Source organism: Ambystoma mexicanum, chromosome 6q (assembly GCF_040938575.1).
Source record: "Ambystoma mexicanum isolate Mex_15411 chromosome 6q, UKY_AmexF1_1, whole genome shotgun sequence".
In the NCBI taxonomy this organism is placed as follows: Eukaryota; Metazoa; Chordata; class Amphibia; order Caudata; family Ambystomatidae; genus Ambystoma; species Ambystoma mexicanum.
Window position 1 is genome coordinate 1615044174 of NC_090937.1, and position 22218 is coordinate 1615066391.

The following is a 22218-nucleotide window of genomic DNA, read 5'->3' on the forward strand; positions in this document are numbered from 1 at the left end:
ATGTCTACCTCCAGACCCCGTGTCTCCTGCCAAGCATCCCCCCTCACGCTGGACGGCCCCCTGCAAACCGCATAATGCCACGACATATATACACGTCATTCATTCACAAACACACCCCTGTTTCGAATTCTTTATAACCCACTTCAAATTTCTAATGAGAACTTCTTTGCGCTTTGCTAGTCAACCCGTGAAGGTGCTGGTTATCTGCTCTTCGTCTCTGTGAACTTCCATGACCACTTCGAGGAAACTCGTCAGTTTGCAACCTGTGAACTGCTCCCTGTTCTACGACAAGAAACTACTCTGATCCCTGCATCTAACTGTTTGTTCGTCAAGGTAAGGCCATGTACCATAATCATTTTGCGTCCAATTTCTTTTCGTTCAAGACAGTCCAAGCAAGGAACTAGTCACATGTTCTGAGTTTAGTCAAATTATCTTTCTATTTTTTTAAAGTTATTCAAATACTTATCCGCATGTGAATAACGTGTATAGTTCCAAGAACCAAAACGAACCATGCATTGAACCTTTTGTGTGTCATTTAATTTTTTAACACATTGGTATTCATAGAGAATTGTTGATCTTTACTTTTCAGAACTTTCCACAATGCCTGCCTGTTCCATTGGCGGTTGCCCTTCGAAGACCCATAATAAATCTGAAGGTACTATAATGCATGTTTTCCCTAAGACAATAGATCAGATAAGAGAATGGGTCCGATATTGCGGATATCCACCGTATGAGCTTGAAAGTAGAGTCCTAGAAGTCTTTGCGGACAAGAGGGGTGATCGATACCGCATCTGCAGCAGGCACTTTACCTCTGACATGTACTCCACATCATTGCTAATAAAGAAGAACACACCGCGAGCGAGGCGAAAATTGCTCTCAACCGCTATTCCCACTCTATTCGTCCACATCCCTCCACTGGTGAGTCAAGTTTACGTATTTATCTCTCGGCCTTGCGGTAGTGTGTAGCATTAGCTAACAATAATTTCCCCATTTATGTATCCACTCAATATGAAGGCGGAAGATTCTCCATCCGTGTCGTTATTGCAGTCATCAGCCACTTCAAGCGCCTATCGGGTAATCTTACTTGGCTATTCTGCCACTGACTTGTTTTAGGCATGTAAATCAATAGTTTTAATTTATCGTGTAATTATTTTACCTAATGGTACACCCTTGTACTCGTCCTCTAGTCTTTGTTTTCAGTTATAATTATTGTTATCCAAAATAATGCAAGTACTGTCTTTCAGGGAGATGCTGAGGAGTCCAACGTATTGACGACTACCGTTGATGTCACTCAGATGCTCGAGGTACGTTTCCGGACAGTTCCATCGATGGAGATCATCAGATCTTGCATTCTTGTAGCGTGATTGTTACACACAATGTTTCTTTCGGTTTTAGCCATTGATATGTCCTTCTGTCGTCGCCCACCTATGTGTCTTCTTTTTTCAATATTGTGTTCATTACTAATGAAATTCATATGTTTCAGGGAGTCGATGGAGCATTAGTCCAAGAAGAAGGGGGAGCATGCAGTTACGGGTCGGCGAAACAGCTTGCAGAAGTGTGCACCGCAGTTACATCGTCCCTTGATGTTCTTATGCATTTCGAGGTATGGATACTGACAGTTCGATCAAGCGAAATCATATGACGTGATTACATCCGCTATACTTCCTTCTTTATTAACGCAAGTACTATGTTTCAGGGAGATGACGGAGCTTCTTCTACAAGAACATCACCCCTAGTAGTTGATGCAGATCTCTGGGTGGTGACACTTCCAACGATCGAGCAAATCGAATCATATTTAGATATCCATTATTTATTTTAGACAACTGATCATTTGTGCAGGTCTATTTAGATGAGCCGTTGATGCCTGCACAAAGTTTATGTTCTTTTTAACAAAATAGAAAACCATACTAATGCAATTACTGTGTTTCAGGGAGTTACTGAAGCATCATCTTCAATAATATCATCAATGGAAGTCTATGAGGAGCCCGAGGTATGGATCTTGACAGTTCCATCTAACTAGATCAACTATGCGTGAATAATTGTCGTTTGAATGTTCTACACAAAGCGTTCATTCGTGTTTGCTATTGAGATGTACGTGGGTATTGGTCCCCAAGTACATTTTGTGTTTTCGATATTATTATACATACTAATGAAAGTTCTATGTTTCAGGGAGTCGATGGAGCGTCAGTGCGTGATGGATGTGCTTATCATGAAAATATAGTCGTTGCAGCGCAAGAGGAAGTGGAGACATGCACACACGAGTCGGAGCAACAGCGTCCTGATGTTGACGTTCGAGGCAAGAAAGTTTCAAAGAAAAGAAAGCAAAAGAAGGTTAGTGTCCTGGTCACTATATTATGTTGTTTTCACTGTTAATAGTTCAATACTGTAAGTTGTGTTTAAACTGAACATCCCTTTTCCAATCTGTCCTCTAGTTGCGAGTGGGTGTACGAACTAGATCTACACAGACAGTGAAGCGAACGAGAGATGTTGCTTGTCAAACCTTTTGGCAGGGACTTGAGACTGGAGATGCATCGTGCCAATGGGAAGAATATGAAGTGATTGACAACGGAGCTATCCCACCACCAGCCATTGATAGTGAATGTCCTCCTGGTAGTTCGGATGCAGTCGGAGATCAATTCACAGAATCCACACCCGCAAAAACTAAGACCGCGAGAAAGTTGAAGAAATTGTTTTATTCACCCATCGCCGGATAAGGAACAGATGTTGCAATGGAAGAGAATGGAGTGGACGACAATGAAACACCATCAATATCACTGAACATAGCGGAAGACGATATCAGAGATTCTACCTTTCATGTGAGTGACATGTCCTCAACGTTACAGGCCGAACCAGCTGGGATGCAGAGTGACAGTATAAGGAAAGAGGCCAAATTCATTGTATTCGATAGTTGTTTGATTGATATTATTATTCGGATGAAATGTGGGCATTCGGTTGGTGGGGAAGTATGTGGGGAGCCATTGATTAATGTGACTCGTGCAATTCGAGGCACTAACCTTAAAATACATGCCACCTGTACAAAATATCATCCTTTCTCATGGTCTGCACAACCCATGCTGGGGCAACTGCCAGCAGGCAATCTACTTTGTGCAGCGGCTGCATTTTTTAGTGGTTCAAGTTTTAAAAGGTTAGAGTCTTTCTTTCAGTTTGTGGGAATCCATTTCATTGCGAAAACTCAGTTCTACAAATACCAAACCGATTATCTATTTCCAGCCATTAGCGAAGCTTGGAGAATGGAAAAAATTTCTATTGATAGTACATTCGCGGGCAAATGGTTCAGGCTAGCCGGTGATGGACAGTGCGACAGCCCAGGATTTTCAGCCAAGTACTGCACCTACCACTTTCAGGACATGGAAAGTAAGAAAATTGTGAGTTCGGTGGTCGTGCAGGTGTCACAAAGTACATCCTCAGTGGCCATGGAGAAAGTTGGCTTTGTAGCATCATTGCAAGAACTACAATCGCGGGGAATGGTGATCGACCTGATAGCCACGGACAGACACGTTTCAATTGCCAAGACAATGAGTGAAGAGTACAAAAATATAAATCACCAATTTGACGTTTGGCATCTTGCAAAAACAAGCAATAAAAAAATGTCGGCTGCAGGTAAAAAAAAGATATGCAAGGTATTTCACAGTGGTCCAAGTCAATCAGCAACCATCTTTGGTGGAGCTCAAAAACATGTGGAGGGTCGTTGGAAATTCTACTGGAAAAATGGCGGTCAGTAATGCTACACTGTACCAACGTTCACCGTTGGAACACAAACCAACATTTCCACAATTGTGAACATGGCCATTTGTCCACAGAGGAGGCACGGAAGAAGAAGTGGTTGATTCCTTCATCACCCACTCACAAAGCCATTGAAAAGATTGTATTTGATAAAACTATAACAAGAGATTTGAGGGGACTCACGGAATTCTGCCACACAGGAGATTTGGAGGTGTTCCACAATATGTGCCTAAAGTACAGGCCAAAACGATTGCATTTTGGCATGGAGGGCATGATAAATCGGACTCTTCTAGCGGTCTTGGCACATAACCATAATGTTGGCCGTCAACAAAGTAGGACGACCGGAACTTTAGGGACGCTTCGCTACAATAAGGCCTTCACTAAAAGAAGTAAACAATGGATTATCAAACCAGTGTTTGAGGATATGCAATATGACTTTATTGAGAGACTTATTGTTGATGTCCTAGATAGGCACATACATGGAGTTGTGAACGAACCTGTGCAGGGGACAACTGCATTGCCACCCAACATTGCCTCTGTTCCATGTCCACCTAAAGAAGAGCTCATTGAGAAATACACATCACGGTTTAAATGATTGTAATTTGATTGTCTGTTCTCTCGAGTCTCCTCATGTCGCAGGCCCATTGAATATGTGTATCTATGTAATGTGTAAATAAAAGTGATTGCTCAGTGTACATGCAATGTGTCTATCCAACCTTGTTCATTTGCGCATTAAATTAAACCAAACAGTAATATAAATCATTTTTCAAAAAATATAGAATGTCTCCGTATTAATGGTTCTATGGGGCTGCAAATGCACGCAGACAAAATGCAAAGATGGAGTGTAAATTTCAAGTCCTGTGAGATGGCCTTACACTGAATGTAGCTAACCAGGAATGTGTGCTCGTTCAAAGTGAAGGTCAGCTGCTTTGATTTTTTGCTCGGGTGCCGGAATGGCCCACGACTCAGTATAAGGTTCTATTGTTATTTGACTTTGACAGGCCGGGTCCATCCCGAAAGACTTCTTTTTGGGGGTGTGAGGCAATAACGTAAGAAACGATAATGAATATAATTTCAGAAACGAAAGCCATTTAATGTTCGTTCATTAGAAGAAATAACGTCGGCATAGAAGGAGTGGTATTTCGGGGCTGCCCTACGCACAGACACAATGGAAAATGCAAATATAATGTAAGTAACTCTTTAGATGAGTTTATACCGCAATTTAATTACTATACAGTAGCTTTAAAGACGGGTTAAGTTGTACTTGTTCGTTCTATGTGGCATATTGTTTTGTACCGCGCACTATCTTGAGGAGAACCATCTCCTTTTACGGAAGCACCTCAAAACCTTCCTCTTTGCTTCTGCTTTCTCTCTCCCTCTCCCCTGCTACAACTGGTCCACTGTCTGCGACCTCGGTCCTGGGCCCTTCCACTCTCCGCCTGCACTGCCTCCCTGTCAACCCCTGCACTGGGGGACTGTCTCAGTATCCTACAGCCCCCCCTTGACGTATAATACCCAGTTGCACTGTCCTAGCTATGAAATAATTTCCCGACCTAATATATAAAATGAATAATTTTAATAAAGATCTGATGGTGAGACTAATTTCATTTTTTATCTTTTTAAAACAGGTACATCCTTCATTATTGTATGTGTCACGAGTACCAGACACCGGCGGATGGCTTTTTTAACCGCCAGATGCTTCTCCGCGTGAACAACGTTACCACCCTGACCATTTTATGGGACGATCGCCAAGTACAAGTATGCCCTTACACGGTACTAACTGCTAGATGCAACATACAGACCGTTGTGGTGGCCTAGTGCCTCGTTGTTGTAACAGCCATGCGATTATCAGTGCGACCGAAGAGCTTATTTTATCGTAAACCAACACCCTGTGTACTGCACACGAACATCGCTTGCCTCAAGACGAACTATTTTGGATTGAGAGCAAATAAAAATGCAAATCACTGAATATTCTCAAAACATTTGATGTCAAATAAATGTACTTTGCCAAATGTACAATCTTGCCGTTTGCTTTTAAACCACAGTTTCATATTCCGAATTGTGGTGCTGTATTGTGAGATGATCTAAGACCCTGTGTACAGCAAAGGAACATCGCGTGCCTCAAAACGAACTTTTTTGAACGTGAGCAAATAAAAATGCAAATCGCTGAATATTCTCAAAACATTTGATGTCAAATAAATGTACTTTACCAAATTTACAATCTTGCGGTTTAATTTAAAAGTACAGTTTCATATTCCCAATTGAGGCGCGCTGTGTTGTGTGAGCTCATCTGTGTTGATTTCCGGGTTCTGTGTGGAGTCGCGTAGAAGACGCCTGGGCGCGTTTGCCTACGCAGCTCAGTCACGTCACGGATAGAGGCGGGGAATATGAATGTTTTGATAAAGTCTGTTTCAGGAGCGGGGGATTTGATTTAGTGCCACAAAAGCAGGTGAGCCAGGGCGATGGGGGGAAATGATAGGATTATCAGAAAATGGCGGCTGATTTCGAGTGCGTTAATGGACGAAAAGTCGGGTAAGGTCCATAGGAAAGTTTTCTACGATCTACCGAGTTATGCTTAAAAACACATGGCCGAACAGTAGGGACAATAAAAAAAAAAGTCCCGGAACTATCCTTTAAAGAATATTTATTAAGCAACACCGGTCAAAACTACTAAGCCCATAGTGAAGTAGCTCATCATACAGGCCCACATTGACCAAGAAGTGGTATACTTTGAACAAAATAGGCTGGCCACACCAGCATTTACATTTTTGGTTTGGCCATGGAGGACACCGCACAGGGGCAGTGAGTACTGCGCTGTGGGAAGGCTGTTGCATGCGTACTCTTGCATGATTGGGTGAAAGAGCATTATCACTCAAGCCAGAAACTGTGCTACTGTTCCATTGCTAGGGCCTTCATATGAATCCACATAGAAGGATACATGCTTTACAGTTAAGTTGCAACATACACTGCATGGGAATAGCATGTCATTGTGTTACTACCTATGACCATACTTGCATACATAGAAGTAATAGCCTGTATTTAGGCACGTGTTTTAGTGGAACGACTAGTTTCCATTCAATTTCATATGGGGCAGCACCGTGCCGCCATGGGGTGGAATTCAAGCAAGTATAGTAGCTTTCAGCCATACTTGGACAAGAAGAGTGACATTGGTGGGGCAGAACTGGGACAAGAGGCAGGCAGCATGAAAATGTGTTAGTGTTAATGCAAGCACAGATTAAGGCCGATACATGTTGTATGGTATCACTTTCTCAAGCGTTTACACAAAACATGACCTGCAAAAGACACATGAATCCTAGCGTTTTCTGCAAAGTCGTGAATTGACACGATTCACAGATGATGGTTTGAGGGCCACTTTTTCTGAGGCGACGGGTGTCTTTTTTTTGGTTGTCCGGGCCTATTTCTTGTCCCAGTCCGAATCTGCCCTCTGGTCTTGAGCAGTCAGTCCTGTATCACAGATCCTCTGCAGCGTTATGTTGGACAGACACCACAGCAGAGCTACCAGGTTTTGTAAAACTCTAAAACCCAACTTTTGAAGCATGTTCAGTTCAAGCTCTGACATCTGTACTCCCAGGAATTTCCTGTCCGCAGCACCAACATTTCCTGTCTGTTGAGGTCAGATGTATCCATAAAAAAGTTTACTTACGCAAATCAATGGGGGCTTGAAAAGTATATATAGGAAATTGTAAACGGCTGTAACCTTCTTCTATAAACTGGGAGGTAAGGTACCATCATCCACCACAAGAAAAGAGATTTCTCTGGCTGCCACAGTCAGCAGGGCCAGTACCCATCCAGCCTCTTCTCTCCTTGTCCATAATGTCTGTTTTATGCAGAACTCAGCAGTAGCCTGCAGGCTGCTGGCGCTTTCTCTCTCTCTGCCCACCTTTCATACTTTCCACTCACTGCTTGGCTTTTCTACACCTTTCTCTGACCCTTGCAATGCGTTCTTCCATGCCCTCAGCACCCCCCTGAAATCCCAGCCTTTTTTTTGTAGTTTACCCTTTCCTGCCCATTTCTCTCCTGCATCCAGTCTCATTTGCGGCTTCATAAGGACCATAAAACTCTAACATGCACGCCCCAGACTCCGTTCCAATCCCCAACATGTGTATGTGAGTGAATAGTGCAAAAAGAAAAGTATGGAAAGTAGAAGAACACCCTATTCTCAGAGATATAATCTACTCTAATCAGTACTTAGTCAATTGGTTGCTAATTGCAAAAACTATTCGAGGTGCAGAGTAGAGAGATGCAACCTTGACACCTAGGTTGCCTAAATACAGAAAAGAGAAACAAGTTCCCAAGTCGGGAACTCGCGTCCCCTGCACACTATTGTATGTCTGGAATACCAGACCAAAAATTCATCATTTAAGTTCACGCTATTTTAGGTAAGTAGTTGTAACATATATTGGAGAGAAAACAACTTAGACAAGAAACAGTTAAGAAAAAATGAGCTTTCAGTCAGTTTAGGGCACAATAACCATCTTCATTTTATTCATGATGATGTAGTCGAAGGGGGCCCAACACGTTTCGAGTGTTGCACACTCTTCATCGGGGGCAATTCAATTTCTAGAAAAGGATTATGCAAAAACAATAATGAATTCAATCTCATCAAATCTCAAAAACATTCAAAGCCTAAAACTTTTTCATAGTAAATACACAGATTTAAGAGACATGATCCAGATAATAGATTTGCTCCAAGCCAACAGAATGCCAAGAACTAAGGGTGATAGTGTTCCAGTGTATTGTGCCTACCCACTAAAGTTATCGGTGGGGGCAGTTTACCCACAGAAGTATTTATAATGGCTCAAGAGTCCAAGACAGGAGATGCATCAAGTGAAGAAGCCCAATAGGTGACAATGTTGTGGATTAACTGGCATGGCCAGATTAAAGGTAGCAAATACCAGTAGAGAAATAACTGGTCTAACCTTGTGTCTTTTTCTTTAAAAATTATTCAGGGTACATCTATATTCTGACTAGTATCGGTCTTTCGGCGGAGAAATACATTCATGCGGCTAGTTCACCCTATAGTGCAGACAGGTCCCTGTGTGCAAGAGAGTAACCATCAGTTACAAATTGGACTGAACAGATAAACTTATATATTCCGAAAAATTTAGAAAGCCCTTAATTTATGTCTAGGAAGTCTTTAACATGGAGGCTCTGCCAAAGATGGCGGGAAAGTGGAAGGCAGTAACTGGTCCCGAGGGTTGTTCAGAGGCACATTCTAAAGCGAGAGGTGTAGGTAAGTAAGTACAAATGACCCCTCGTAGCCGAGTGTCATGGTTCAGGTAAAAAGAATGTGCAATTAAGCACAAGCGAGTGGAGAGTTCTTACCTCAAGAGTGCGGTGCTGCAAGATGGAATCAGGATCCCAAGGAGGATGTCTGACTCCATTTGCCACGTCGCATCCATTAAAATACGGTCATAGCCGGTGACGTCAGCACGCACTGAGCGCGCGTGCCGTGTATGTGCAGATGAATCCTTTGCTGTCAATGGATGATTATATTACCAGAGTACGAAAAAAGATAAAAACCAAGAGGGAACGCATTTGTCAATGTAGTGCTCCGGCTATGGAGCATTCTCCTAAAAAAGAAGTAAACTTTAAAAGCGTGACGGGTAATGGTTACATAGTGACCTCACTACGCTAGCAAGCGAACAACGTCACATGTAAACAGAAGATCCCTAATCTGCTCGGAACGAAAGGATTGCTGTTTTAAAGCTGTATTATGCCTAAAGAGGAAGCTGTCACTAATAAAGGGCTGCTAGTCTCCTGGGAGCTTACGGGTGTTTGAAAAAAGAAAGTGTAAGGCAAAACCAATGTTTTTATCGGGAGTGTCCATACAAAATAGGAGGCTATAGGGAAAGCAGTTACAAGCAAGTTGCTGCTGAAAGCATGAATAGTCGGGAGATAAAATGTGCATGGGGTGTGCATTCTGTTGGCTTGGAGCAAATCTATTATCTGGATGATGTCTCTTAAATCTGTGTATTTACTATGAAAAAGTTTTAGGCTTTGAATGTTTTTTAGATTTGATGAGATTGAATTCATTATTGTTTTTGCATAATCCTTTTCTAGAAATTGAATTGCCCCTGATGAAGAGTGTGCAACACTCGAAACTTGTTGGGCCCCCTTCGACTACATCATCATGAATAAAATGAAGATGGTTATTGTGACCTAAACTGGCTGAAAGCTCATTTTTTCTTAACTGTTTCTCGTCTAAATTGTTTTCTCTCCAAGATATGTTACAACTACTTACCTAAAATAGCGCAAACTTAAATGATGAATTTTTTTTAGTCTGGTATTCCAGAGATACAATAGTGTGCAGGGGACGTGAGTTCCCGACTTGGGAACTTGTTTGTCTTTTATCTGAGTGAATAGGTCAATTTCAAATAAGATGCGTACAGGTAAGAAGAAAACTAATTTGCTAGACTCACAATTTTTTGTTTTTTCATTCTTGATTTCAATTTTGCAAAGCGGCACATATAAAAAATGCCAAAATACGTCAATCAATATAACCCCAAATCATAAATAATGCAACGTCCGGACAAGGGGCCAGTCCTACAAACTGTGCTTGCACCTGTGTGTGCTTAGGAAATGCACCTCCAGGTTCACACATCACTCTCTAATGGCTGCACAGTAACTTCATGTATTGTGTCCAGGCAGCAAAGATGGGCTTAATATCACGCTTCCACTCGCCACATATGCCCTTCCTGCCCTTCCATCAGCCCATTCAATGCCACCTCAGAACTCGAGTATGTTTTCATTCCGTCTGTACATCACCCCAGAATCATGTAAGCCAACAAATCACCACCCGCCCAGCACTCATCTTCTTTAAGCGCTGGTCATGCCATCTGGCCAGTGACCAGTATTTGTTTTATAGTAAAAGAGAAACTGGTGCACATACGTGTATGGTCCATACTGGAGCCAAAAATCCCCTCTACAGGTTGCTCAAGGTCAGTTCAGTTATTACCGTACCACGCATTCTCCCGGATTCGTGTTTTCCCACCTTTCCCTCCAAGGTCAAGGTATCCAAATGCTCACCTCCCCCTCCACTGCCCAATTGCACGGATTTTCGTTTGACCAGCAGCCTAATGTGGAGAGTAGGGTAGATTGCACACTGGTCACATCTTTTCCCAGTAACACCCTCTGTAGAATTCCCTTAAGCATTTTACATTATAAAAAGGAAGCATTCTGCCAATGTGTAGCTTTCAGGCCCAGGCTGGGCGCGGATATGGTGTTTTATGGCCCGCCAATCCAAGCTTTGCTAGGCCCGAGTGAAGCGGGGCCTCGGCTCGGGCTGTACCCCTCCTTCACATCATTGCTGTCACTTTCTTCATGCATGCGTTCAGCCTTTGTCCAGATGTGGGGACTCAAAGCCCCCCCCCCCCCCCAAATGACCTCTCAGGAACTTCCAAGAGAATTTCTCTTCTTCTCCCTCGCCCCAGAATTTTAGTAAACCTCTTCCTTTCCAAACAGAAAGGGGGAGGTATCTGAAAATGTCCGTCTGGGAATAGCATTCATTGTGCTAATGTTCATTCTAGCCTTTACAATGCAGTTCAGACGCACCTTATGAGACCGTCTGGTACTTTTACATCAAACATTAATGTCAGCGCGAGACTTTTCCCCAACGTTTTTTTTTTCTCTCCCTTTCTCTCTTACAGTACTAATGTGTTGGCATTAGCTGGTGCTCCAAAGAGGGGAAAGAGCTTAATGTGGGAGAGGTGTGCCTCCTCACATGCAAGTACTAGGACGAGGAAGAGGGATGTGGAGGTAACGGAAATGCGCAGTGTTTAAAATAATGAGATCTTTGCATTTCACATGGTTTTCCTGCTGCGGGGTAATGAAAGGGTGCTGCAGGAATTGGTTGGCAGCTGATGCCTGTAATATCCAGATAATACTAGACTCTTTAGAGAGCTAACGGCAGCCTGTGTTTCCATTCATTAAATGTGGTTTTCATGCTTAAAGGAAAATGCATCTAATTGGTCAGGTTCACGCTACCCAGGTTTCCAATTTGGTGAAATTGATAATTGATTGGGACTCCTGTAGTTATAAATTAGGGGTGTTAAAACCAGTAATGATTGTGTAGAAACCTAGCTAAAGATATACTCAATGTAAGTCTATGGAGACCTATGGTATGCAGAGTAATGTATCTTATGGGGGCATTATGCTTACATTCCGGGCATTATACATGATGCATCTGGGATGTCGAGGGAGCGCTCGAATGTCTGGATCAAACATTCATACTAGGTAAATATGTTAGTCACATAGCGCTTTCACCAAAGTGCTTTACAAAGAACACATTTACGTACAATGTATGACCCAACCGAAGCTGGTACTCATTTATCGACCTCTGAAGGATGAAAGGCTGGGTAGGCCTTGCCAGGTTTCGAATCTGTAACCTGCAGATCACACAAACAGCTGGAAGCTGCGAGCGCTCAAGCCGCTGAGCTATCTTACCGGTTTGTGAACTATCTAACCGCTTAGGGAAGATCCCTGACAGTCACCCTCACTTTGATTTAGTTCTAATATTTGTTTTGCACTAAAATAGGAACTGGATCCAGGATTGGTGCATTTTACGAAGTGTATTGCGTTCAATGCATTTGTGTAGATTCTTCTTGGGTGTTTTATACCCCGTCGCGATGTTCAGCCGTCAGTTGGGGACGGCACTCACGTGGATAATTAAATAATTCCCTGTTCCACGTGCCGGGCATGATAAATATATGCGCCAACTGTCGAATATTTAGCATTTGTTGGGTGTTAAATATTTAAAGAGTAATCTAAGGAAATGTGCTTCTGAGCTGGCTTTTCGTCTGAAGTCTGTGAAACATGTGCTAACCAAGTCACAAAATGTACCCCTCTCGGGTGCCTGCTCAGACTGCACTCCAATACTTACAAGAACTGAGCAGTGTGCACCCAGTGACTGGAGAAACATGGGAAGAGGCGCCTGGCAGCCTCCAGACTCTCACTCTGGATGCTCTCCCTCTGGACTTGCACCTCCTAGAGACTGGAGAAGCATGGGAAGAGAAACCTGGAGGCCTCTGGACCCACACACTGGAAGCTCTCCCTCTTGACTTGCACATATAGCCTGGAGAAACAAGGGAGGATGCTCCTGGCAGCCTCCAGACTCTCACTCTGGATGCTCTCCCTCTGGACTTGCATCTCCTGGAGACTGGAGAAGCATGGGAAGAGAAACCTGGAGGCCCCTGGACCCCCACACTCTGGATGCTCTCCCTCCGGACACGCATCTCCCAGAGACTGGATCAATGTTGGAAGAGGAGCCTGGCGGCTTCTGGGCCCACTCTCTGGAAGCTCTCCCTCTTGACATGCACCTATAACCTGGCTAAACCTGGGAATAGAAGCCTTGTGGCTTCCAGACCTATACTCTGGATGCTCTCCCTCTGGTCTGCCTTCAGACCTGATGGACTCTGGACACTCTCTGGAAGCTCGCCCTCTGGACATACACCAGGGAATACCTAGAAAGAGGAGCATGGGGGCCTCCAGACTCGCACTCTGGAAGCTCTCCATCTAAACAGCCTCCAGACCCCCACTCTAGATACTCTCCCTCTGGACGGCCTCTAGACCCCCACTCTAGATGCTCTCACTCCGGACATGCATCTCCTAGATACTAGACAAATATTGGAAGAAGAGCCTGGCAGGCTCTGGGCCCAAACTCTGGAAGCTCACCCTCTTGACTTGCACATATAGCCTGGAGAAAGATAGGAGGCGGCGCCTGGCAGCCTCCAGACTCTCACTCTGGATGCTCTCTCTGGACTCGCACCTCCTAGAGACTGGAGAAGCATGGGAAGAGAACCCTGGAGGCCTCTGGACCCACACTCGGGAAGCTCTCCCTCTTGACATGCACCTATAACCTGGATAAACCTGGGAAGAGGAGGCTTGTGGCTTCCAGACCTATACTCTGGATGGTCTCCCTCTGGACTGCCTTCAGACCAACAGGGGAACAGGAGCCTGATGGCCTCTGGACATGCACCAGGGGAAACCTAGGAAGAAGAGTGTGGCCGCCTCCAGAGTTGCACTGTGGAAGCTGTCCATATGAACAGCCTCCAGACCCCCACTCTAGATGCTCGCACTCTGGACATGCACCTCCTAGAGACTGGAGAAGCATGGGAAGAGAAATATGGAGGCCTCTGAACCCACACTCTGGAAGCTCTCCCTCTGGACATTCAAATGGAGACTGGAGAAACATCGGAAGAGGAGCCTTGCGGCTTCCAGCCCTACACTCTGGATGTTCTCCCTCTGCCTTCAAACGAACATGGGAACTGGAGCCTTATGGCCTCTGGACACTCTCTGGAAGCTCGCCCTCTGGACATGCACCAGGGGAAACCTAGGAAGAAGAGTGTGGCCGCCTCCAGAGTTGCACTGTGGAAGCTGTCCATATGAACAGCCTCCAGACCCCCACTCTAGATGCTCTCACTCTGGACATGCACCTCCTAGAGACTGGAGAAGCATGGGAAGAGAAATATGGAGGCCTCTGAACCCACACTCTGGAAGCTCTCCCTCTGGACATTCAAATGGAGACTGGAGAAACATCGGAAGAGGAGCCTTGCGGCTTCCAGCCCTACACTCTGGATGTTCTCCCTCTGCCTTCAAACGAACATGGGAACTGGAGCCTTATGGGCTCTGGACACTCTCTGGAAGCTCGCCCTCCGGACATACCCCCAGAGAAACCTGAGAAGAGGAGTGTGGCGGCCTCCAGACCCACTCTCTGGATGCTGTACCTCTGGATGACCTCCAGACTCACTCTCTGGATGCTCTTCCTCTTCACATGCACCTAGATCCTGGAGAAACATGTGAAGAGGATTCTATCGGCCTCCGGACCCACTCTATGGATACTCTACCTATGTACATGCACCTAGAGACTGGAGAAACATGGAAAGAGGAGCATGGCGCATCTAGACCCACAGACTGGACAGTCTCCCTCTGGACTGCCTCCAGACCAACATGGGAAGAGGAGTCTGGTGGCCTCTGGACCCACACCCTGGAAGCTTTCCCTCTGGACATGCCCGCAGAAACTTGGGAAGTGAAGCTTGTCGGCCTCCAGATCCACTCTCTGAATGATCTCCCTCTTGACATGCCCCCAGAGACGGGAGTAACCTGGGAAGAGGAGCCTGGAGGCCTCTGTCACCACAGTCTGGAATCTCTCCCTCTCGTCATGCACCTAGAAACTGGAGAAACATGGGAAGAGGAACCTGGCCACCTCCTGGATATACACTCTGGATGCTCTCCCTCGGACATGCACCTCCTAGAGACTGGAGAAACATGAGAAGAAGAGCATGGATGGCCTTCGGACACAAACTATGGACGGTCTCCCTCTGGACCATCTCCAGACCAAGGTGGGAACTGGAGCCTGTTGGCCTCCAGATGCACTCTCTGAATGATCTCCGTCTTGACATGCCACCAGAGACAGGTGAAACCTGGGAAGAGGAGCCTGGCGGCCTATAGACTCTCTGAATGCTTTCCCTCTGGACTGCCTCCAGACCCATAATCTAGAAGTTCTCCCTCTGGACATGCACCTTGTAGAGATGGAGAAACATGAGAAGAGGAGCCTGGCAGCCTCTGGACCTACACTCTGCCTCTCGACATGCATCCAGAGAATGGAGAGACCTGGGAAGAGGAGTCTGGCTGCCTCCTGATAAAATCTCTGTATGGTTTCCTTCCCACTGGACATGTGCAGGGAATCCTTTGCAGTTCAGGAACACACCTGGTACTCTTTCTTCATCAAGGCCGTCCATGACTTTACCAGAACCCCAGCGGGGCTTTTTCTCCATCAGGCTTTCAAGCGTGTAGGGCTTTCTCCGCTCAAAAGGATTAAGCCATCCATACCGGGATATATTAATGTAACTTTTAAAGTCAGGATGATTCTTCTTTTGCCAGCCTGCTTGCTGGTTCAGTTTTGATCACTGTCCTGCCACCTCCCGCCCTCCTTTCTGTGGGGGCTCTGAGGTAATCTTGCATACATGCAGTGCCTACCTTAGCACCATATATGTATGCATGCACATGCACTGGCACCTAGAAACACTTGTGTAGAGGCGCGTTATTGACTTATCATATCACCCAATTATCCTTTCGCATGATCACCAAATCACTCCTTTTATGCCTCAGGCATGTTCCTGTCGGCTAAACCAGATTTAGCATTCTCATTATGGATGGTTAATGAGTTATTCAAGCATTTTGTAAACATTTTTTTTTAAGCGACTTTCCCTCATCCTGTACGGGCACAGTCGTGATCGCATGGAAGCAATGCAAACCGAATCAATCGACATCTCTCTGAGGACCAAAAAGGCCAAACATTTTTTAGCTGTGCTTGTGTTGAGTTGATATTTATCCTAACAAGTTGGGCTGGATTGCCCCCTTTGGTGGCAGGGTCCAGGCTGATTTCCATAAGGCTGGGCCCCTTCCTTAATGTGGCAGACTCCCAAAAGAAACATGGAATGGAAGGCTTCCTGGAGCAGTTTATAATGGTTAGCGTTGGCTCAAGAATTTGATCCATTGTATTTTCCCTCTCAACACTGCTTTCTGTACCAATATCATGACTGTTGGCCCTTTGTCTTCCACCCAAACCTCGACTTGCTCTGTTGTACAATGATAGAAGGATTGTGGTCCGCAGGGACCTTTATTTCCATAGAGGACCCTGTTGAACCGTCTTTTCAAATGTTGGCCTTTGGATTTTTACCCCCTAAAGACTTTAAGGAAGTGCACATTTCAAGTGTATAGAATGGAATAATTGGAGCTTCTGCAGTCAGGTGACTCTTGCTTAAACCTAGACTGTGCTGCACTATAAAGCAAATCGACTCTTGAAGCAATAGCCTGAATTCTTGATTTCTTCATGAAATCTGTACCACAAGACAGGCTTGATGCAACCTCCAAATGAGATCCTCTGCCGAGTGTGGTATGCAACATTATCCTGACCACGCTCCAGCCTACTTCATAAAGATTCATATGCATCCTTTGTGACAACCATACAGCGGATTATCAATTGTTGCTTTGCTGAGGGTATTTTTTACTGCTCCCTCTAAGAAGGTATAGAGGAGCAGGTAGACACGTCATCCCTAGCTGCCGCCCCCTCACCTTCATCCTACTGGAACAGCAGGAGGAGAGCCCCATGTGGGACACCAGATATTATCCCAATAATGCACTGAGTGAATAATAGACAATATGCACGCAGACAACCGTATCGAATGTGCCCCGCATTGAAAGGGTGGAAGCATGCGTGCACACACCATCGGACATCAAAGAGGTTTAAGTGAAATCGGACGGTGGCAGAGTGACGTCATGATGGAAAGACACGACGCACCGAAAAGATATGCAAATACATAAAGAATGAAGATGTAACTGGGGTAATTAGAGAAACATGTAATCGAAGATGAAGAAATCATGTGCACCAAGGAAATAAGTGAGGAGAGATGAAGTGACTGTTATATACAGAAATTCAAGCTAGTTGACACATATAGAAGCTTACTGCGGAAGAAAAAATAACGTTGCTAAGGCGGCCATGATGGAAAGATGGACGTCGGACTTGTGTTGAAATGCTACCTCATACAGACCAAGGCTTCAGGGTCAGGAGACGCTAGTTTTGCGAGAGGAATAAAGAGGAATCTATTGGCCTGGGATCATTGATATTTTATTTTTGTCGCGCTCATACACAAGTGTTTCAGAGCGCAACGAGGCAAGGAAGGGGAACAGGGGAGGACAAAAACAACGATCTTACTAGGCCCAGTGACATCGAGACGTGCAAGTGCAAGGGAGAGGCAAGGGGGAAACTGCATGGGGGAGGGGAAGAAGTGGAAAGTGCTGAGCAAAGGAATAAAACAGTAGTACTGCAGCCAGCAAGTGGCAAGTGCACAGACAGGGTTTTTCTGATAAGTGCAGAAAGGGTTGGGGCTGTAGGGTTACAGATACAGACCCAAGTGCAAGGGTTGCCAGGAGGCAGTGCGGGTGCGTGGCAGGGTGAGCAAGTAACTGGGCCTGAAATCGGAGGGTAACCAGGTGCACGATGCCGAAGCAGAACATATCAGCAGGGGAGAGGAGGAGCGAAGGCAGAAGCAAAGAGGAAGGTCTTGAGGTGCTTCCGGAACCGGAGATGGTTCTCCTTAAGTTTCAGAGTATCAGGGAAGCTGTTCCAGAGGGAGCCCTCTGCTGAAGACAGAGATCTACCCCCAGCTTGTTTCTTTGAGAAGCGACTGACCCTGAGGGAGTTGGAAGCAGAGGATTGAAGTGATCAAGAGGGAAGGTATTTACGGAGGGACAGTTTAAGATATTTTGGACCCAGGCTCCAGAAAGACTCGTGGACAATGCAAAGGGTCTTGAATGTAATCCCTGCAGCCTTTGGGAGCCAATGAAAAGATTTCAGGACTTGAGGCAAAGAACAAGTCTTGCAGTCCTGTTCTGGGCGGAGAGAGAAGGTCGATTTAGAAAGAGCCTGTTTCAATAACCAGCCTGGAGAGAACCAGGGCTCGAAAGACAGTGAGCTTCTGGGGGAAGGAGCGGAAAGGCAGAATACCTCTGAGGAGGTGCCACTTCAACGGATAATTGCAAGGCACAAAGGGAGTCGAGGATAGGCCATGTACGTAAACGTATTCCTCTTAGATTAAGCAAAGAATAAAACATTTTCAAGAGCCAACTATTGGACAATTAAAGTTGCAAATAGCCTATGCAAAGTGGAGTGAGCAAGTCTCCAGAGGCCAAAGGGAGTAATGACACCCAGCTTAATTAAATCAAAAAGCAGTAAAAAAAAAGTCAAAAATGAACAGAATTGTGGTCTCCTCACACGTAATTCAGAAGTCGAAAACATGGGCTATTCGTTAAGATGCAGACAACGATAATTATGTACCTACACTCCCTTAAAAGTCCCAGAACAGAGAACAGGATGCAAGTTTAACTATAAAGGTGAAGCCTTGCCTTGGGGTCTGACCAATGAGAGATGATGGACTAATTGGGCAAGTGGGTAGTAGTTGGACGTTGCTCTCTGCATCAGTTTCATTTTGCTTACGTGCTGCTAACCAGCCAAAAGTCCAAGGTGGGAGAGAATGCCGACCAATTAGAGGGTCTTTGTAGCAACACGCTATGCAATGTTGCACAGGCCAACCGTTGCTTTTTTTCTGCTATCTATATTATACGTAGTTAGAGATGGTTCAAGGCATGCCTATTAGATAAGGGGCGTCCAGTAATATTACTAATACTTATGATATACAGGCCCATTTGTTCCCTTAACCAATCCCTCCATTGAATATATAAAGCAATTCTGATTATACAAAGGAAGTGTGAGTGCATGGTCTAAAGTTTGTTGTTCGCCAGGTTGCCCAATTTTATTTTATGCTGAGAATAAAGTAGTACTTTGCCATATTCTTTGAGTCTGTCCGGTTATTTGGGCCTGAGATCATTATTGATGATTCCATTTAGCACATGCGATGCTTCAAGGTGCTAGAGCACAGAGGGGTAATGTTACTACTATTCAAAAGGCTTTAGCCACTTGTGGATTTCCACCATCCCAACCTTGGTTGAAATCATGGCAAAGGTGGTCGGCAAAACACTTAAGGCCTTACTAGACCTCAAGCGCTGTTCACCTCTGTTACAGTCTGGGTTCGGAGCACTAGGCCGGATTTAAAGCACCTCATTGGAGAGGATGCTATGAAGCAGATGGACAATGGATAACGAGTTTCGTTGGTCATACTTGACCTTTCAGTGGGCTACAGTGCTGGGGGTCACCTTATCATGCTGACCAGCCTGTATGGCCCTGTCCAATCATCCTGGACAAACCTTCACTGTAGGTGAAGTTAGCATAGTTCCTCTGTCCTTGGGTTCATTTCAGTTGAGGGGTTGCTCACTGTTCACCCTATCTCTCCTTGGCACGTTCCTGAACTGCTGAATTCTCAGTGACTTGTCCGCACCAAAACATGAATACTGCCAATTCCAGTCGGCTCCAGCTCAACCTTGCAAGTGCACAAACAAGTTATAATTGCCCTATAGCGTGGCTAAGCCCCACCTCTAACACTCCACTACTCTTTGAGTTTAGGTTGGTGACCGCCTGACTTCGTGGGTAATTGAGGTGACCCTTTGATCTTTATCGTAATTGTACTATTACTCTACCTTGTTGGACTTTACCTGTATGAAACCTTGCTAAATGACAATCCCCTAACAAAATGACATATTATTGTTGGGGATTTATTGAGCGGGGACCTAGTATTCCATCACCCCTCATCCCCTTCTGTTCTTTTGTACATTTCCTGAATGCTTTCACTGCCATGTTGCTTCTTTCCTCAGACCTTCTATTCTTTTGTTCACAACCAGGTTTACAGTCCCAGGATCCGAGCAGATTCTCAGGTCTTTCGGCCCATCAGTAAGAGCCAGGCAGAGTTACGGAAGAGGCGTGTGCTGGGATGTCCACCAGGTGAGACCAAGTGCAGCTGTTTCATTCCATGCACAGCTAGACTCTGATTTTGTACCAAGGATCTCAAAGTGTAACCTATTGACATAAGGATGCTCTGAAATGTGAGAACACTCATTTATTTCCTGAGATGTCAGGATTCTGACCGGGAGCATCATAGCTCAGGAACCCTTTCCTAATACCTATTTGTAGAGTCAAGAAAGGCTGAACCACAGCTTTCTTTCAAACCTTCTCTGTAGGTGCCAACCTCTTCCTGGGTGACAGTAAGCCAACCCTCCACCCAATACAGAGTAGCCACCACAAATGTAAAGGGAAACATGGTTTCTCTTTTCATTTCAGTTCTCCACTGTGCATGCCCGATAGGAGATGCAAGTCTGGGCCGTGTTGCTCCCCTTGCTTTGCATGATCCATTGGGGATGGGGACTAGGGAAGAACAGTCCTAAATGTGTGTAGTGGGTGCTACTGTGCCACCCCTCACATTAAGAACTCATTGGCCAGCGAAATTGAGGTGCTCCAGCCCCACCACGCATGTCATCACTAGGAAGTGCTTCCTGCTTTTTGCCTACATGAAGCACAGGAGCTGGAAATCCGAAGCAGTGTTCATCCCCAGGCTGGAAAGAAACTGGTAAGGGAAAACCAGCAGTTGTGTATGCCTGCTTATGCATGCAAGGAGGCTAGATGTGTATGCATGCCTTTGAACATGGGAGTCTGTGTAAATGTGCATCTGAGATTGCAGTGTGGGCATATGAATGGCTGCTTGAGAGAGATGGTGTGTGTGTGTGTGTACGTTTACAGAGCCAGGTTGGGTGGCATATTTGTGCCGCAAGCAAGGACATGTTTTCCTACTGTCATTTAGCATTTCATAATGGTGCTACTGACAATCATGGCGGGGGCACCCAGAGAGCATCCAGCAAATATGTCTTCTCATTGTGTCTTGCCATTATTTTTCCTGCAGTTAAGGGCAAAGTCAACATGAGTGGTCTTAAGTGCCCCTATCATTCATCATTGCAATACATTGCTAGTGGTAGTCGTGGATGTGCTTCCTATTGCTCCTCTGTTGCTCTGTCACACTCACAATTATGTGCTGCGCTTTCTGTTAACTAGACCCTCCTCCTTTGAAGTTATCATTGTAACCCGTGGCTCAAACGGGACCCTTAAAGATAGGTGTTTATGGGTAAGTATAAAAATACATATATTAAGAAATACAAGACACACCAGAAGGAGTTTATTAAAAGCTTTATTAAATGTGTATGTCCTTTAAATAGACTTACCTGAACATACCAAGTTCCCCACCATGGGGGACACATGGAACACTGGGACAATACCCAAAAGGCAGGTCTTCCCTGTTGAAAAAAGGTTGACTGGTCTTAAGAAGCTCCAAAAAGGAATGCGAGAAAGACAGTTGAAAAGTGACAGTTGAAAGGAGGGGAAGTAACAGAAAACACAGAAGGAAACCTTGGGAAAAAAGCAAAAGAGAAAGAAAAGCTGCGGTCCCTCGAAGGTCGCAACCTTGGGCAGCCACCCGGGGCTTTATAGGTGAGCTGAGCCGGGCTGTGTCTGCCAACTGCAGCCCGGCGGGAAGTTTAGCATCAGGCCGTGTGTGTGGCCTAGCCGGGGTGAAGAGAAGGGCCTGCATCCGGTTCTGCTTGTGCAGGGCGGCCCTCAAGACGCAAATGTGCCCTGGGAGGCAGTGATCCGCCTGAGTGACTGATGCCCCAGTCCGGGGCTGCGTGTGTAATGAGGATCCCCACCAACAGTTGGGTGGCCGGAGGGCTACAGGCTACCCGAGCAGTCTGAAGGAGAGTGAAGTCCTGGGCCATGCTGCGTGGGCGAAGATGGAGCGCACCCACATTGAAAGCTCACCCACCCCGGGGAGGGTGGTGAAGAGAAGAGACTCCCTTTCCCGTTCCTTTGTGGAACTCACTAAACCACCTACTATCGCAGCATGCATGGGACTGCCTCTTATAACAAATAACCTGACACATTTTCATTTGGCTGAAGGCAATGCAAAGAGAAACCCATGTGGAAAAGAAAAGGAAGATGGCTCTTTACCAATAGACGTA

The 22218-nt window shown here is 45.4% G+C and overlaps 1 protein-coding gene across 2 annotated transcripts in view; it reads left to right on the top strand.

The window, feature by feature from the left end:
- The window catches only part of DQX1 (DEAQ-box RNA dependent ATPase 1), a 512398-nt gene that overhangs the window by 322447 nt on the left and 167733 nt on the right, over nt 1-22218 (top strand). For both annotated transcript variants that reach the window (XM_069632365.1, XM_069632366.1), the window contains exon 6: nt 20059-20158. In XM_069632365.1, the coding sequence (XP_069488466.1) occupies nt 20059-20158 (100 nt within the window). The remainder of the gene's footprint in view (nt 1-20058; nt 20159-22218) is intronic.